General features: G+C 41.9%; 1 protein-coding gene across 1 annotated transcript; it reads left to right on the forward strand.

The window, feature by feature from the left end:
- Nucleotides 1-992: 992 nt before the first annotated feature.
- Nucleotides 993-18,453, forward strand: LOC122926324 (DNA repair protein RAD50-like). The gene is made up of 3 exons (XM_044277700.1): nt 993-1,131; nt 8,870-9,003; nt 18,152-18,453. Exons 1-3 carry the CDS (start codon nt 1,075-1,077, stop codon nt 18,336-18,338), a joined length of 378 nt encoding a protein of 125 aa, XP_044133635.1. The 5' UTR covers nt 993-1,074; the 3' UTR covers nt 18,339-18,453.
- Nucleotides 18,454-18,772: the final 319 nt, after the last annotated feature.

Consider the following 18,772-nt stretch of genomic DNA (forward strand, 5'->3'; position numbering starts at 1 on the left):
TAATGTCCCCCAAAATGTGACAGAAATTTTCAGGTTGACCCCATGACTAAGTGACCCAAGTTTGGTGACTTTAGTTTAAAATCTGTGCGACTGGGAGAGATTTGAAAATTGTCCCTGTCAAAGTCAATGGGAAAAACATGGATTTTGGGGGCCCTGTCCCAGGGGCCCGGAGGGTGGGATCGGGTAACAAAGCAAAAGCAAGGTACTTGGGTGGGTGCCGACCAAGTCTGCAAAGTTTGGAATTTGTACTCCTAAAAATGTGGGAGAAGTAGCAATTTGAAGGTCTCATTAAAGTCAATGGGGAGATTTTGATTGGTTCTGTGTGGCCCCGCCCACTTTTTGGGGTCCCCGAAATGTGCCCAAAGTTTTCGGGTTGACTCCATGACTAAGTGACCCAAGTTTGGTGACTTTAGCGTCAAAGCCTGGCGAGTGGGAGCGATTTGAAAATTTACCCTGTCAAAGTCTATGGGAAAAAAGGGGGCTTCCGGGGCCCGCCACGGGGGCCCCGGGGGTGGGATCGCTCCACAAAGTAATAGCAATCCGATCGGGCACAATCTGCACGTTTTGGTAAATTTTTGTCTATGTAGTGTAAAAACTGTGGGAGGAGTTAGGGTGGCAAATTTGGCTATAATAAGAATAAGAAGAATAAGAATAATAATATATATGTGAGATAACATTATGTGGTCTTGCTATGCAAGAACACATAATAATATATATGTGAGATAACAATATGTGGTCTTGCTATGCAAGAACACATAATAATATATATGTGAGATAACATTATGTGGTCTTGCTATGCAAGAACACATAATAATATATATGTGAGATAACATTATGTGGTCTTGCTATGCAAGAACATATAATAATATATATGTGAGATAACATTATGTGGTCTTGCTATGCAAGAACACATAATTAGCAGTTTATGATGTACAAGGTGTATTATGTTCAGTTGTATTTGATTATTTGCTTCTTTACATTTTCCCAGACATAGAGTATATTGAGATCAGATCGGATGCTGATGAAACTGTGTCAGCTGCAGATAAAAGAAGAACTTATAACTATAGGGTAGTAATGATAAAAGGAGATGCAGCATTGGACATGAGAGGACGCTGTAGTGCAGGCCAGAAGGTACAGTTGCATTGTTTTCTACATCTTTGTGCTAAACCTGTCTGTTAATGGGATTTTTAAGAAATCATTTATTAACCACTTCAACCCCGCTAGCTGAAACCCCCTTAATGACCAGGCCACTTTTTACACTTCTGCACTACACTACTTTCACCGTTTATTGCTCGGTCATGCAACTTACCACCCAAATGAATTTTACCTCCTTTTCTTCTCACTAATAAAGCTTTCATTTGGTGGTATTTCTTTGCTGCTGACATTTTTACTTTTTTTTGTTATTAATCGAAATTAAAAGATTTCTTTGCAAAAAAATGACATTTTTCACTTGTAACATTTTGCAAAGATAATGATATCCATATATAAATTTTTCGCTAAATTTATTGTTCTACATGTCATTGATAAAAAAAAATGTTTGGGTAAAAAAAAAATGGTTTGGGTAAAAGTTATAGCGTTTACAAACTATGGTAAAATAAATGTGAATTTCCGCTTTTTGAAGCAGCTCTGACTTTCTGAGCACCTGTCATGTTTCCTGAGGTTCTACAATGCCCAGACAGTAGAAAACTCCCACAAATGACCCCATTTCGGAAAGTAGACACCCTAAGGTATTCGCTGATGGGCATAGTGAGTTCATAGAACTTTTTATTTTTTGTCACAAGTTAGCGGAAAATGATGATTTTTTTTTTTTTTCTTACAAAGTCTCATATTCCACTAACTTGTGACAAAAAATAAAAACTTCCATGAACTCACTATGCCCATCACAAAATACCTTGGGGTGTCTTCTTTCCAAAATGGGGTCACTTGTGGGGTAGTTATACTGCCCTGGCATTCTAGGGGCCGATATGCGTGCGAAGTAGTTTGCAATAAAAATCTGTAAAAAATGACCGGTGAAATCCGAAAGGTGCACTTTGGAATGTGGGTCCCTTTGCCCACCTAGGCTGCAAAAAAGTGTCACACATCTGGTATCGCCGTACTCAGGAGAAGTTGAGGAATGTATTTTGGGGTGTCATTTTACATATACCCATGCTGGGTGAGAGAAATATCTTGGCAAAAGACAACTTTTCCATTTTTTTTTATACAAAGTTGGCATTTGACCAAGATATTTATCTCACCCAGCATGGGTATATGTAAAATGACACCCCAAAACACATTCCCCAACTTCTCCTGAGTACGGCGATACCACATGTGTGACACTTTTTTGCAGCCAAGGTGGGCAAAGGGTCACATATTCCAAAGTGCACCTTTCGGATTTCGCAGGCCATTTTTTACACATTTTGATTGCAAACGACTTCTCACACATATGGGCCCCTAAATTGCCAGGGCAGTATAACTACACCACAAGTGACCCCATTTTGGAAAGAAGACACCCCAAGGTATTCCGTGAGGGGCATGGCGAGTTCCTAGAATTTTTTATTTTTTGTCACAAGTTAGCGGAAAATGATGATTTTTTATTTTTTTTTCCTTACATAGTCTCATAGTCCACTAACTTGCGACAAAAAATTAAAAATTCTAGGACCTCGCCATGCCTCTCACGGAATACCTTGGGGTGTCTTCTTTTCAAAATGGGGTCACTTGTGGGGTAGTTTTACTGCCCTGGCATTCTAGGGGCCCATATGCGTGAGAAGTAGTTTGCAATCAAAATCTGTAAAAAATGACCGGTGAAATCCGAAAGGTGCTCTTTGGAATGTGTGCCCCTTTGCCCACCTAGGCTGCAATAAAGTGTCACACATCTGGTATCGCCGTACTCGGGAGAAGTTGGGGAATGTGTTTTGGGGTGTCATTTTACATATACCCATGCTGGGTGAGAGAAATATCTTTGCAAAAGACAACTTTTCCCATTTTTTTAATACAAAGTTGGCATTTGACCAAGATATTTATCTCACCCAGCATGGGTATATGTAAAATGACACCCCAAAACACATTCCCCAACTTCTCCTGAGTACGGCGATACCACATGTGTGACCCTTTTTTGCAGCCTAGATGCGCAAAGGTGCCCAAATTCCTTTTAGGTGGGCATTTACAGACATTTGGATCCTAGACTTCTTCTCACGCTTTAGGGCCCCTAAAAAGCCAGGGCAGTATAAACAGTGACTCCACTTTGGAAAGAAGACACCCCAAGGTATTCAATGAGGGGCCTGGCGAGTTCATATAAATTTTTTATTTTGGCATAAGTTAGCGGAAATTGATTATTTTATTTTTTTTCTCACAAAGTGTCACTTTCCGCTAACTTGGGACAAAAATGTCAATCTTTCATGGACTCAATATGCCCCTCAGCGAATACCTTGGGGTGTCTTCTTCCCAAAATAGGGTTAGTTGTGGGGTGTTTGTACTGCCCTGGCATTTGAGGGTCTCCGCAATCATTACATGTATGGCCAGCATTAGGAGTTTCTGCTATTCTCCTTATATTGAGCATACAGGTAATGAAATATTTTATTTCCGTTCAGCCTCTGGGCTGAAAGAAAAAAATGAACGGCACAGATTTCTTCATTCGCATCGATCAATGTGGATGAAAAAAATCTCTGCCAAAAAAAAAAAGGAGGGGAAAGGCGTCTGCCAGGACATAGGAACTCCGCCCAACATCCATACCCACTTAGCTCGTATGCCCTGGCAAACCAGATTTCTCCATTCACATCAATCGATGTGGATGAATAAATCATTGCCGGGATTTTTTTTTTATATACAAAGTGTTTGCCAAAGCATAGGAACACCGCCTCCTCCTCAGCTCTTATGCCTCGGCAAACGTATCTTTTACTGCAGAGGAGAAATCTCGTCTTGCAGCACCGCATACACCGACTTGTGGGTAATCTGACAGCAGCGCAATGCTTCTGTCAGAATGCACATCAGTGCTGCAGCTGGTCGATCGGTTGGTCCACCTGGAAGGTAAAAAAAAGAAAAAACCAGGCCGCAACGCAATAATTTTATTTTATTTTTTTAATCAGATCATTTTTATTGAAGTAAAAGTAAATACAAATGTATTAAAAAAATACAATAACAAAATCCCCCATAACCCCAACATTATAGGAAAAGAGCAGCAAATCTAACATAATAGTTAGATACATTAGAATATGTGCAAATACACAAATCACAGTAATGAATTCAATAGTGGAGACGTCGGCAGACCCGCAATACCAAGCCCATAGACAGACTAGCCAAAATGACAACAATGGTTCAATAGCAAAAGTAAGAGAAACAACATTGAACTCCCCCCACATTTTCCAATGAGTGACATGTACGGTCAATAATCTTGGCCCCAGTATTCAAGAAAAAGGAGATATCAGCACACTCCCTGTACACCTTTCTTTGACCGACAGATAAACATTAATGGTTGCAAACAGTCCAGCTACCACAGTGCAAGGACAGCCATTGACTGCACACTCCTGATTTGTCTATCCATGGTCCCCATACGGAGTCGAATTTCGACAAACCGTTTCTCTTCAAATACGTTCCCCTTTCTAGCCGTATAACCACATTTATCCTAGCCACAAATTCAGCAAAACTACGAGGAGACGACTGAATCCATTTAGCAGCGATGGTTTTCCGAGCTTGATACAGGATTCTGTTGATACCCATCTTAATGGGTGGTTGCAAAGACTCAGAGTCAAATAGTCCGAGTATGCACATTCTTGCATCTAGTGTATATGTAGCGCAGTATATTTTGTTAATCAGTTTTATTATCTTAGACCAGTACCTATGTAGCGTGTTGCATTGCCAGATCATGTGGAACAGCCCAGCGTCTTCCGTCCTGCATTTTGGACATAATGAGTCAGGGCGACACCCTATCATCTGCAAAAAGAGTGGCGACCTGTATACTCCAATACCTCTACCCACTGAGCATCCGAGATCGGGCCCACATCTTTCTCCCACTTGCTCTTAATTAATAGTGGATACTTTTCCAGATTCCTTTCCTGCATTGCCCCGTAGGCTCTAGAGATCCCTCCTCTGGAGGTCCCCATCAGATTGGACAACACCTGATGGGAGGCGAGGACCAACGGTCCAATTTTTACTTGTGAGCTTAAGGCATGTCTAAGCTGTAAGTATTTGTAAAATTGTCTGGAGTTCAATTCAAACTCTGTACACAATTGTTCAAATTGCTTTAACACTCCCTGGGAGTACAAGTGACCCACATTCCACAATCCCTTGCGCTCCCAACTTTGGAAACCTGACAATTGAGACACCTCCTTCAGATTGGGATTGTTCCATATTTAATAATATATAATAATATTTCCATCTAATAATCCCGCCACATTTAAAACCTCCCTAGACTTAGTCCACACAGTTCGCATCAATTTAAAAATCGGGAGATCCCTTACTGACACTGCCACCTCCTTTTCTAATACCAGTATTGGGGGATTGCAACCAGCGACCCACTTAACCAATTCTCCACTTCTCCCTGCCCACACTATATCCCCCCAACCTTTAAAATGCTGTAGTTGAGCTGCCAAAAAGTAGAGATAGGGGTTTGGCAGAGCCGAGCCACCCATGTCCTTGCCTCTCTGTAGGGTTTCGTACCGGATCCTACTGCGCTTGGCCCCCCTGTAGGGTTTCGTACTGGATCCTACTGCGCTTGGCCCTCCAGCAACGCAATAATTTTATTAACTTTGGAACAGAACATATAAACTTTAACTTTTTGAACTGAACATTAACCTTTTTGCTTACTGGTGATTTTTTTTTTTTTTACCTTTAAAGAACAAACCTCTCCTTCCGCATGGGACAATGTGCAAAGCGCAAATCGCCCAAAGATGTGGCGAAGTGCGTTATGCACTTTTGTCCCAGGTGAAAGGAGAGGTTTGCTGCAGCTGTGTGAATGGGCCCTAATAGCCCTGTGTGCCTGTCCTGGTGAGATGATCCCTATGCTAGGTGTACCTGTGTGTGGTACTTCCGGAAACACTCCCCTAAGCATAGGGCAGGGTGGTCAGGGCAGTCAGGACAGAAATAGCGGGTGTCACGCCTTATTCCACTCCTGCTACAGACACAACATCTTTTTCGGGGTGACGGTTGGGTTGAGGTACCGTCAACGACATTGGGGAAATGTCGCTCGTGTAGACGGCTAACTACACTGGTGGATGGGGCCACGGAACCTCCTGGGTACAGGAGGTTCTCGATGATCTCTTCCTGAAATTTGAGGAAGGATCGTGTTCTCCCAGCCTTACTGTAGAGAACAAAACTATTATACAGAGCCAATTGAATCAAATATACGGACACCTTCTTATACCAGCGTCTGGTTCTGCGGGAAACTAAATACGGAGACAACATCTGGTCATTGAAGTCCACCCCTCCCATGTGAAGGTTATAGTCGTGGACTGAGAGGGGTTTTTCAATGACACGGGTTGCTCGCTCAATTTGGATTGTCGTGTCTGCGTGAATGGAGGAGAGCATGTAAACGTCACGCTTGTCTCTCCATTTCACCGCGAGCAGTTCTTCGTTACACAAGGCAGCCCTCTCCCCCTTTGCAAGACGGGTGGTAACGAGCCGTTGGGGGAAGCCCGCGCGACTAGTTCGCGCGGTGCCACAGGCGCCAATCTGTTCTAGAAACAAATGCCTGCAGAGGGCCAATCCTGTGTAGAAATTGTCCACATAAAGATGGTACCCCTTGCCGAATAAGGGTGACACCAAGTCCCAGACTGCCTTCCCACTGCTCCCCAGGTAGTCAGGGCAACCGACCGGCTCCAGGGTCTGATCTTTTCCCTCATAGACACGAAATTTGTGGGTATAGCTTGTGGCCCTTTCACAGAGCTTATACAATTTGACCCCATACCGGGCGCGCTTGCTTGGGATGTATTGTTTGAAGCCAAGGCGCCCGGTAAAATGTATTAGGGACTCGTCTACGCAGATGTTTTGCTCTGGGGTATACAAATCTGCAAATTTCAGGTTGAAATGGTCTATGCGGGGCCGAATTTTGTGGAGCCGGTCAAACGCTGGGTGGCCTCTGGGACGAGAGGTGCTATTGTCACTAAAGTGCAGGAAACGCAGGATGGCCTCAAAACGTGCCCTGGACATAGCAGCAGAGAACATGGGCATGTGATGAATTGGGTTCGTGGACCAATATGACCGCAATTCATGCTTTTTGGTTAGACCCATGTTGAGGAGAAGGCCCAGAAAAGTTTTAATTTCGGAAACTTGGACTGGTTTCCACCGGAAAGGCTGGGCATAAAAGCTTCCCGGGTTGGCGGTTATAAATTGTGTGGCATACCGGTTTGTTTCGGCCACGACTAAGTCCAAGAGCTCCGCAGTCAAGAACAGCTCAAAAAATCCCAGGGCCGAACTGTTCTGAGCTGTCTCAACCCGAACTCCAGACTGGGCGGTGAAAGGGGGAACTACAGGTACGGCTGAAGTTGGGGACTGCCAATCAGGGTTTGCCAGCACCTCAGGGATTCTAGGGGGTCTACGGGCCCGTCTTTGCGGTGGCTGCGACGGGGTAACTACTGCATGTGCCACCGTACCAGCTTCAACTGCCCTTCTGGTGCTCGCCACTTCACCATGTTGTACGGCAGTGCTGGTACTAGGTCCAGGGAGGACTGCGCTGCTGGTGTATGCCTCACCACGTAATCCGACAGCGCCAGCCCCACTCTGCTGCCCTTGAAGCGGATCCTGCGCAACCTGTGGTCTAGCGACACGGGGCCGGGTACGCCTGGTGCTATCAGGGACCTCAACCTCCTCGTCCGAACTTTGGGTCAGAGTGCCACTGCTTTCTACAGGTTCATATTCTGATCCGCTAGATTCGTCAGATGAGGGTTCTTATTCCTCATCTGACTGGGTCAGAAGCCTGTAGGCCTCTTCAGAAGAATACCCCCTGTTTGACATTTGGGCAACTAAATTTAGGGGTATTCCCTGAGACTACCCAAGAAAAAAAGCGCATGTAAAGTGAATGTGCAGTGATCAAAAAATATATATTTTTTGTCACTGCGGTGGGGCGTGTGTGGGCGAACGCACGTGTGGGCGACCGATCAGGCCTGATCGGGCAAACACTGCGTTTTGGGTGGAGGGCGAACTAAAGTGACACTAATACTATTATAGATCTGACTGTGATCAGTTTTGATCACTTCCAGATACTATAAAAGTACAAATGCTGATAAGCGATACGCTAATCAGCGAATAAGGGACTGCGGTGCGGTGGGCTGGGCGCTAACTGATCCCTAAACTACCTAACCAAGGGGCCTAAACTATCCCTAAAACCTAACAGTCAATACCAGTGGGGAAAAAAAAGTGACAGTTTACACTGATCACTTTTTTCCTTTCACTAGTGATTGACAGGGGCGATCAAAGGGGTGATCAAAGGGTTAATTGGGGTGCAGGGGGTGATCTGGGGCTAGTGTGTGGTGTTTGGTGTACTCACTGTGAAGCCTGCTCCTCTGCTGGATCCAACCGACCAAAAGGACCAGCAGAGGAGCAGGGCAGCCATATAACAGATCATATTTACTAATATGATCTGTTATCTGGCCTTTGATTGGATTTTTAAAAAATAATCAGCTTGCCAGCCGCGAACATTGGCTGGCAAGCTGATGACGCGACCCCCCTTGACGAAATGCCGGCCCGCATGTGCGGGCCGGCTAAGCGCGTCGTCTGGCGAGATGACGCGCCAATGCGTGACTGTGCGCAGCGCTGCCGCCTCCAGACCGCGGATCTGCGTTAGGCGGTCCGGAGGCGGTTAAAGTAAATTATGTCAAAATAACATGGTCGTAGAATATTTGAAATGTTGGTGATCATTGTATAATTTGTCAAATGCATTAAACTTCTGATTATCATCCAGGTTCTAGCTTCTCTCATTATTCGTTTGGCACTGGCAGAGACATTTTGCCTGAACTGTGGAATACTTGCTCTGGATGAGCCTACTACTAATTTGGATCGTGAAAATATAGAATCTCTTGCCCACGCATTGGTTGAGTAAGTTGATTGTTTGCCATTGTCATTGATATTAAGCTAAAAATTTCCTCCGTTGGTACTTAAAAAATTAGAGTATTGCTACAACACAGATGCACTGATATGCTGTTATTAACATCTCTATAACTCTGGCATTACTGCACTTAATCACAATATCATATTCTTCCCTGAAACATTCAATGCAGATCTGATTGAAAAAAAATAAACAAAAGCTAGGTTTGTTAACATTATTGGCAAGTTTACACGGCTCTGGTGCTTGGGTCAATAATCGGGAACTAATGCATGTACAAACACTCTTGTTTTAGATAATCGACCTATGTAAAGGTCCAGCAGATCACTCGAACAAGCGAAACGCTTGTTCATCGGATGATATGATCTTTGGTGGAACACCTCAGTCATAGTTTCTGGGTTCCCAGAAACAATTTGTATGAAGATGAGCAATATTACTAGCCATCACTCATCCCATACATTTTTTTTTTTTTTCCCCATACATTACCATATACAGTTGCAAGAAAAAGTATGTGAACCCTTTGGAATGATATGGATTTCTGCACAAATTGGTCATAAAATGTTATCTGATCTTCATCTAAGTGCCAACAATAGACAATCACAGTTTGTTTAAACTAATAACACACAAAGAATTAAATATTACCATGTTTTTATTGAACACACCATGTAAATATTCACAGTGCAGGTAGAAAAAGTATGTGAACCCCTAGACTAATGACCTCTCCAAGAGCTAATTGGAGTGAGGTGTCAATGGAGTCCAATCAATGAGATGAGATTGGAGGTGTTGGCTACAGCTGCCCTGCCCTATAAAAAACACACACCAGTTCTGGGTTTGCTTTTCACAAAAAGCATGGCTTGATGTGAATGATGCCTCGCACAAAAGAGCTCTCAGAAGACTTACGATTCAGAATTGTTGACTTCCATAAAGCTGGAAAGGGTTATAAAAGTATCTCTAAAAGCCTTGCTGTTCATCAGTCCACGGTAAGACAAATAGTCTATAAATGGAGAAAGTTCAGCACTGCTGCTACTCTCCCTAGGAGTGGCCGTCCTGTAAAGATGACTGCAAGAGCACAGCGCAGACTGCTTAATGAGGTGAAGAAGAATCCTAAAGTGTTAGCTAAAGACTTACAAAAGTCTCTGGCATATGCTAATATCCCTGTTAGCGAATCTACCATACGTAAAACACTAAACAAGAATGGATTTCATGGGAGGATACCACAGAGGAAGCCACTGCTGTCCAATAAAAACATCGCTGCACTTTTACAGTTTGCACAAGAGCACCTGAATGTTCCACAGCAGTACTGGTAAAATATTCTATGGACAGATGAAACCAAAGTTGAGTTGTTTGTAAGAAACACACAACACTGTGTGTGTAGAAAAAGAGGCACAGCACACCAACATCAAAACCTCATCCCAACTGTGAAGTATGGTGGTGGGGGCATCATGGTTTGGGGCTGCTTTGCTGTGTCAGGGCCTGGATGGATTGCTATAATCAAAAGAAAAATGAATTCCCAAGTTTATCAAGACATTTTGCAGGCGAACTTAAGGCCATCTGTCCACCAGCTGAAGCTCAACAGAAGATGGGTGTTGCAACAGGACAACGACCCAAAGCATAGAAGTAAATCAACAACAGAATAGCTTAAACAGAAGAAAATACGCCTTCTGGAGTGGCCCAGTCAGAGACCTGACCTGAGCTCTAATTTAATACAAGTTAGCAAGACCAATTTAGAGTCAGTTTGGGTTACGTTGCAGCTTGCTAATCATAAGGTAACTCGTGTAGGTGTGATATATAGACCACCTGGCCAAGTCAAAGAATTAGATGATCTACTAGTTGAAGAAATAGCTAAAATGACATTGAAAGGGGAAGTTATCATTATGGGAGACTTTAATCTTCCTGATGTAAACTGGAAAACCAAAATAGCTAGTTCTGCCAGGAGTACAGATATTCTAAATTCCCTACTGGGATGATCTCTACAGCAAGTAGTTGAGGAGCCAACCCGTAAAGAGGCCATTTTAGATTTAGTATTCACAAATGGGAATTTGGGATCTGATATTAGCTTGGGATCTAGTGATCACCAGTCAGTGTGGTTTACAATAAGTACAGTGACTGAGTCACACCACACAAAAACAAAAGTTTTAGATTTTAGAAAACTTACTTTTCTAAAATTAGATTAGTGGAGAAATGGGACTAATTGAAAGTGGCACTATTGAAGGCAACAGATAATTGCATTAGGCTTGTCAGTAAAAGCGAAAAAAGATAGAGACCACCGTGATACTCAGCAGAAGTGGCCAAAATCATTAAAAACAAAAAGATAGCCTTTAGTAATTATAAAAAATAAACAACAAAAAAACGAGGATGACAGGCAAATTTATTAGATGAGGCAGAGAGAGGCCAAGCAAGTTATAAGAGCTTTTAAAGCACAGGCAGAAGAGAAATTAGCTCAGTCAGTGAAAAAAGGCGATAAGACATTCTTCAGATACATAAATGAAAAAAGGAAACTAAAACATGGAATTACCAAATTAAAAACAAATGCAGTAAGGTATATGGAAGAAGATAAAGAATTATCTGACTGCCTCAATGAATACTTCTGTTCAGTTTTTACAAAGAAAAATGAAGGAAAAGGACCTCAGTTAGGAAGGAAGACTAATTCATATTTTGATGCATGTGTCTTTACAGAGGAAGAAGTTATAAGTCAGCTGTCTAAAATTAATACAAATAAGTCACAGGGGCCTGATGGGATACACCCAAAGCTATTAAAAGAGCTTAGCAGTGAACTAGCAAAACAATTAACAGATTTATTTAACCAATCACTGGTAACAGGAGTCATCCCAAAAGATTGGAAATTAGCAAATGTTGTGCCGATTCACAAGAAAGGTAGTAGGGAGGAAACGGGCAACTATAGGCCAGTAAGCCTTAGATCAATACTGGGAAAATTAATGGAAACCATACTTAAAGAGATGATTGTGGAACATTCTAAAATCTCATGGATTGAAAGATGAAAAACAACATGGGTTTAGTTCAGAGAGATCATGTCAAACTAATCTTTTGATTATTTTGATTGGGTGACTAAAATAATAGATGGCGGAGGTGCATAATAATAGATGGCGGATGGCGGAGACCATATCTCCAGAAGGATATTGATACTTTGGAGAGAGTTCAGAGAAGAGCTACTAAGCTAGTACATGGATTGCAAGATAAAACTTACCAGGAAAGATTAAAGGACCTTAACCCCTTAAGGACACATGACGTACCGGTACGGCATGTTTCCCGAGTCCTTAAGGACACATGACGTACCGGTACGTCATGGCTTTAAATAGCGATGCCGGCGCCGCGGGGGTTAATCGGAACGGGATGCCGGCTGAAATCATTCAGCCGGCATCCTGTAACAATGCAGGGGGGGGGTCATTTGACCCCCCCCCCCCCCCGCATCGACGATCGCAGAAAACCGCAGGTCAATTCAGACCTGCGGTTTGCTGCGCTTTTTGCAGTTTCTGATCCCCGCGGTCCCTGACCGCGGGGATCAGAAACTTTAGAGTGCCTAAAATCAATATAGTACACCCCCCTGCACCCCTGCATGATTTGATGGCGGCGGGTGGTGCAGGGGGGGTGTCGCAGGCGGTGGGGGCGTTGCGGGAGGCGGGCGGTGCGGCAGGCGGGATCGCTATCCCCCGCCCGCCTCCTATTGCGTAATCGTTGGTGTACAGTGGGTATACCATGGTGCCAGCACATTGCTGGCACCCTGGTAGAAACGGCTGACATCGTTGATGCGATGTCAGCCGTTTAACCCTTTCCATACAGCGGTCCGTACGGACCGCTGTATGGAAAAGGTTAACAGTAAGAGGGAGCTCCCTCCCTCTCCGATCGGGGGGCTGCTGTGCCTTTGCAGCCCCCCGATGGAGAGGGAGAGAGCCCCCAGAGAGCCCCCCGAAGCCCCGTCCTCACCCTTCCCCGTCTGCGAAGTTCTGACCATAACTGAGCAGACGGGGAAGGTTCCCATGGCAACAGGACGCCTGCTCAGGCGTCCTGCTGTCCATGGTGCTGAACAGATCTGTGCTGAAAGCATAGATCTGTTCAGTGTAAGTAAAATACAGTACAGAAACCTATAGGGGTTCTGTACTGTATTTTACAGACATCAGACCCACTGGATCTTCAAGAACCAAGTGGGTCTGGGTCAAAAAATAAAAAGAATAAGTGAAAAAAGTTGAGATAAAAAAACAAACATTTATCACTGAATAAAAATTAAAAAAAATAAAATAAACTACACATATTAGGTATCGCCGCGTCCGTAACGACCTGATCTATAAAACGGCCATGTTAGTTTGCCCGCACAGTGAATGCCATAAAAATAAAAAAATAAAAACTATGAGAAAATTGAAATTTTGCCCACCTTACTTCCCCAAAAAGGTAATAAAAGTGATAAAAAAAGTCGCATGTACGCCAAAATAGTACCAATCAAACCGTCATCTCATCCCGCAAAAAATGAGACCCTACTCAAGATAATCGCCCAAAAACTGAAAAAACTATGGCTCTTAGACTATGGAAACACTAAAACATCATTTTTTTTGTTTCAAAAATAAAATCATTGTGTAAAACCTACATAAATAAAAATAAAGTATACATATTAGGTATTGCCGCATCCGTATCGACCGGCTCTATATAAATATCACATGACCTAACCCCTCAGGTGACCACCGTAAAAAAAAAAAAAAAAACGGTGTAAAAAAAAGCTATTTTTTGCCATCTTACGTCACAAAAAGTGTAATAGCAAGCGATCAAAAAGTCATATGCACCCCAAAATAGTGCCAAACTGTCATCTCATCCCGCAAAAAATTAGACCCTACTCAAGATAATCGCCCAAAAACGGAAAAAACTATGGCTCTCAGACTATGGAGACACGAAAAAAGTTATTGTATAAAACTTACATAAATAAAAAAAAAATTGTATACATATTAGGTATCGCTGCGTCCGTGACAACCTGCTCTATAAAATTACCACATGATCTAACCTGTCAGATGAATGTTGTAAATAACAAAAAAAAAAACGTGCCAAAAAAGCTATTTCTTGTTACCTTGCCGCACAAAAAGTGTAATATAGAGCAACCAAAAATCATATCTACCCTGAACTAGTACCAACAATACTGCCACCCTATTCCGTACTTTCTAAAATGGGGTCACTTTTTTGGAGTTTCTACTCTAGGGGTGCATCAGGGGGGCTTCAAATGGGACATGGTGTCAAAAAACCAGTCCAGCAAAATCTGCCTTCCAAAAACCGTATGGCATTCCTTTCCTTCTGCGCCCTGCCGTGTGCCCGTACAGTGGTTTACGACCACATATGGGGTGTTTCTGTAAACTACAGAATCAGGGCCATAAATAATGAGTTTTGTTTGGCTGTTAACCCTTGCTTTGTAACTGGAAAAAAAATATTAAAATGGAAAATCTGCCAAAAAAGAGAAATTTTGAAATTGTATCTCTATTTTCCATTAAATCTTGTGCAACACCTAAAGGGTTAACAAAGTTTGTAAAATCAGTTTTGAATACCTTGAGGGGTGTAGTTTCTTAGATGGGGTCACTTTTATGGAGTTTCTACTCTAGGGGTGCATCAGGGGGGCTTCAAATGGGACATGGTGTCAAAAAAACTGTCCAGCAAAATCTGGCTTCCAAAAACCATACGGCACACCTTTCACTCTACGGCCCGCTGTGTGGCCGTACAGTAGTTTACGGCCACATATGGGGTGTTTCTGTAAACGGCAGAGTCAGGGCAATAAAGATACAGTCTTGTTTGGCTGTTAACCCTTGCTTTGTTAGTGGAAAAAATGGGTTAAAATGGAAAATTAGGCAAAAAAATGAAATTCTCAAATTTCATCCCCATTTGCCAATAACTCTTGTGCAACACCTAAAGGGTTAACGAAGTTTGTAAAATCAGTTTTGAATACCTTGAGGGGTGTAGTTTCTTAGATGGGGTCACTTTTATGGAGTTTCTACTCTAGGGGTGCATCAGGGGGCTTCAAATGGGACATGGTGTCAAAAAAACTGTCCAGCAAAATCTGGCTTCCAAAAACCATACGGCGTACCTTTCACTCTACGCCCCGCTGTGTGGCCGTACAGTAGTTTACGGCCACATATGGGGTGTTTCTGTAAACGGCAGAGTCAGGGCAATAAAGATACAGTCTTGTTTGGCTGTTAACCCTTGCTTTGTTAGTGGAAAAAATGGGTTAAAATGGAAAATTAGGCAAAAAAATGAAATTCTCAAATTTCATCCCCATTTGCCAATAACTCTTGTGCAACACCTAAAGGGTTAACGGAGTTTGTAAAATCAGTTTTGAATACCTTGAGGGGTGTAGTTTATAGAATGGGGTCATTTTTGGGCGGTTTCTATTATGTAAGCCTCGCAAAGTGACTTCAGAGCTGTAGTGGTCCCTAAAAAATTGGGTTTTTGTAAATTTCTGAAAAATGTCAAGATTTGCTTCTAAACTTCTGAGCCTTGTAACATCCCCAAAAAATAAAATATCATTCCCAAAATAATTCAAACATGAAGTAGACATATGGGGAATGTTAAGTCATCACAATTTTTGGGGGTATTACTATGTATTACAGAAGTAGAGAAACTAAAACTTTGAAATTTGCTAATTTTTCCAAATTTTTGGTAAATTAGGTATTTTATTATGCAAAAAAATTAATTTTTTTGACTTTATTTTACCAGTGTCATGAAGTACAATATGTGACGAAAAAACAATCTCAGAATGGCCTGTATAAGTAAAAGCGTTTTAAAGTTATCAGCACTTAAAGTGACACTGGTCAGATTTGCAAAAAATGGCCTGGTCCTTAAGGTGAAAATGAGCCTGGTCCTTAAGGGGTTAACATGTATAGCTTGGAAGAAAGACAGGACAGAGGGGATATGATAGAAACTTTTAAATACATAAAGGGAATCGACAAGGTAAAAGAGGAGAGAATATTTAAAAGAAGAAAAACTGCTACAAGAGGACATCATTTTAAATTAGAGGGGCAAAGGTTTAAAAGTAATATCAGGAAGTATTACTTTACTGAGAGAGTAGTGGATGCATGGAATAGACTTCCTGCAGAAGTGGTAGCTGCAAATACAGTGAAGGAGTTTAAGCATGCATGGGATAGGCATAAGGCCATCCTTCATATAAGATAGGGCCAGGAGCTATTCATAGTATTCAGTATATTGGGCAGACTAGATGGGCCAAATGGTTCTTATCTGCCGACACATTCTATGTTTCTAACCCGATTGAGATGCTGTGGCATGACCTCAAGAAAGCAATTCACACCAGACATCCCAAGAATATTGCTGAACTGAAACCTTTCTGTAAAGAGGAATGGTCAAGAATTACTCCTGACCGTTGTGCACGTCTAATCTGCATCTACAGGAAACGTTTGGTTGAAGTTATTGCTGCCAAAGGAGGTTCAACCAAGGGTTCACATACTTTTTACACCTGCACTGTGAATGTTTGCATGGTGTGTTCAATAAAAACACGGTAACATTAAATTCTTTGTGTGTTATTACTATTGTTGTGACTTAGATGAAGATCAGATCACATTTTATGACCAATTTGTGCAGAACTCCATATCATTCCAAAGGGTTCACATACTTTTTCTTGCAACTGTAAATAACTGGTAGTGTAGGGAATACTGTTGACATGTTATATTGCGCTTTTATTTATTTTTTCTATGCGCTGCCCCCCCCCCCCCCCCCCCCCCCCCCCCATGTGAATTCACAACATCAGTGCGGGAGGAGGAGACGGCAGTGTTTCTCAGGGGGCATCTTCTCCCTGGCTGTGAGCTGTCCAATCGCAGTGGAGTGTCACAGCAAGAGAGAGGGTGAACTTTTTTTTTCCTCTATGGCTGTGTTTGAGTATGAGATTCCCCCTGAGAAACACGGCCGTTTCCTCCTTGCGTTACCGATAATATGGATTTACATACAGGGTGGGAAACCAGAATGGGGAACGGAGCCGCTCATAGAAAAAAAAAGAGCGATATCGCATGTCATCAGAATGCCCTACACTGCCAGTTATTTATATGGTAATGTTAGAACTGGTGAAAGGTCCTCCTTAATCATCTCCCTAATCCCCTGTTTCTTTCAGGCAGTCCAGGTCAGACCGTGTGGCTTCATAAGGGGAGCTGTGTTTGAGGCTAGAAATGTGTTCTTGGTCTTAGCTCTAGTCACAGCTTAGTCTTATTTAGAGCAGCACAATTGAGAGTTGCATACAATGTACTTGTAACTCAATTCAGTTTGTGTGGAGTAGGAGAGGGGACACTGGAAGGGTGCAAGCAGGCAGCATACAGGGAGAGAATGTTGCTCCTGTCCCTGTATGGGTTTAATTGATCCTAAGGAGAGGGAGGACATTAACCTTTTCATGTTATTCCCCACTGATCAGCTGTTTCCTACAGGCATCAGAACTATGACTTTGATCGGAGCCAAGAGAATAGCTCCATTAAAAGTGTAATGGTCGTGCCAGGTTACATATGTATGTGATCTGACTTCATTAGTCTGGCCCAGCCATTATCCGATACAGAAGTGTATTATAAGAGCGATCAGAAGATCATATGTTCAGGTCCTCTACTCAGACATAGAAAAAAATGTCCATAATGATCTATGCAATAAGATGAATCACATTTTTTAATGTTGAACATTAGAAAAAAATAAAATGCCAGAATGTGTTTTTGCTGTTCATCCTACCTCCCAAAAATGCAATAAAAATCTATAAAAAAGTTGTATGTACGCCTAAATGGTAGCAATCAGGGCTACAGCCGTCCAGCAAAAAACAAGCCTTCACAAGCCCTGGGTCTTTGAATGTAGAAACACAAAAAAAAAGAAAAAAATAATATTGTGCAAATTTAGTATAAATTTGGTACTGGAGTAATCATACTGATGTCGCTTATACTATAGTATAAAACCATGTTTTTTCATATCACCCCAGAAGTCCATACATTTAGATGTATCCAAAATGATAGAAAAAAAGTTACGTCTTTGGAAATACAAAGATGAAAAAAAATAATAATCTCTTTGGTCCCTTTTTAGATTTTTCTTATGAGATCATTTAATTTCTTTCTTAGTTTCTTTATTTAAAAAAAAATTATTGTGTACAGTGTTTGTTAAATTTTATTTCTTTTATGTCTACAGAATCATTAAAAGTCGCTCTAGGCAACGAAATTTCCAGCTTCTTGTGATCACACATGATGAAGATTTTGTAGAGCTGCTTGGACGCTCTGAATATGTTGAACATTTCTATAGGATTAAAAAGAACATGGACCAATGTTCTGAGATCATTAAATGCAGTGTCAGCTCCTTGGGAAATTATGTTTATTAAATATAGCTCTTGTGGCACATGTAAAAACACATTCTTCTATGTTTTGACATTGCTATGTTTTGACATTTATTTGGGGTTGTATTTCAAAATGTAATTAAAAGTACTTTAGGTTTGCCTTTAAGCCTTCAATATGATTTGCCAGACCTTAAGGGTCGTTTCACACTATCCATTTTGAAATAGTCTTGCTAAAACTAGGAGCGGATTTAAAAAAAGTTACAATTTGCTATAATTCTTCTCCTTTTGCTATAGACTATTTGGTTTGGTTTAAAAAATATAATAAAAACACACACCCAAGATAAAATATGAAGACCCCAATCTGCTTGCAGTCAGGCTCCACCAACTTGGTAATGATATGCTATTCTGTGGATAGGCAATAAATATCTTGAACCCAGAAAACCACCCCACATGACTAGGTGGTATGTTTACCCCAGGTG

The sequence above is a fragment of the Bufo gargarizans genome, chromosome 2, assembly GCF_014858855.1.
Source record: "Bufo gargarizans isolate SCDJY-AF-19 chromosome 2, ASM1485885v1, whole genome shotgun sequence".
Classification (NCBI taxonomy): Eukaryota; Metazoa; Chordata; class Amphibia; order Anura; family Bufonidae; genus Bufo; species Bufo gargarizans.

Coding starts and splice junctions, on each gene's coding strand:
- LOC122926324 (XM_044277700.1), top strand. CDS start 1,075: ATGATAAAAGGAGATGCAGCATTGGACATGAGAGGACGCTGTAGTGCA. Junction 1,132..8,869: donor GCTGTAGTGCAGGCCAGAAG/GTACAGTTGCAT, acceptor ATTATCATCCAG/GTTCTAGCTTCTCTCATTAT. Junction 9,004..18,151: donor CTTGCCCACGCATTGGTTGA/GTAAGTTGATTG, acceptor TTATGTCTACAG/AATCATTAAAAGTCGCTCTA.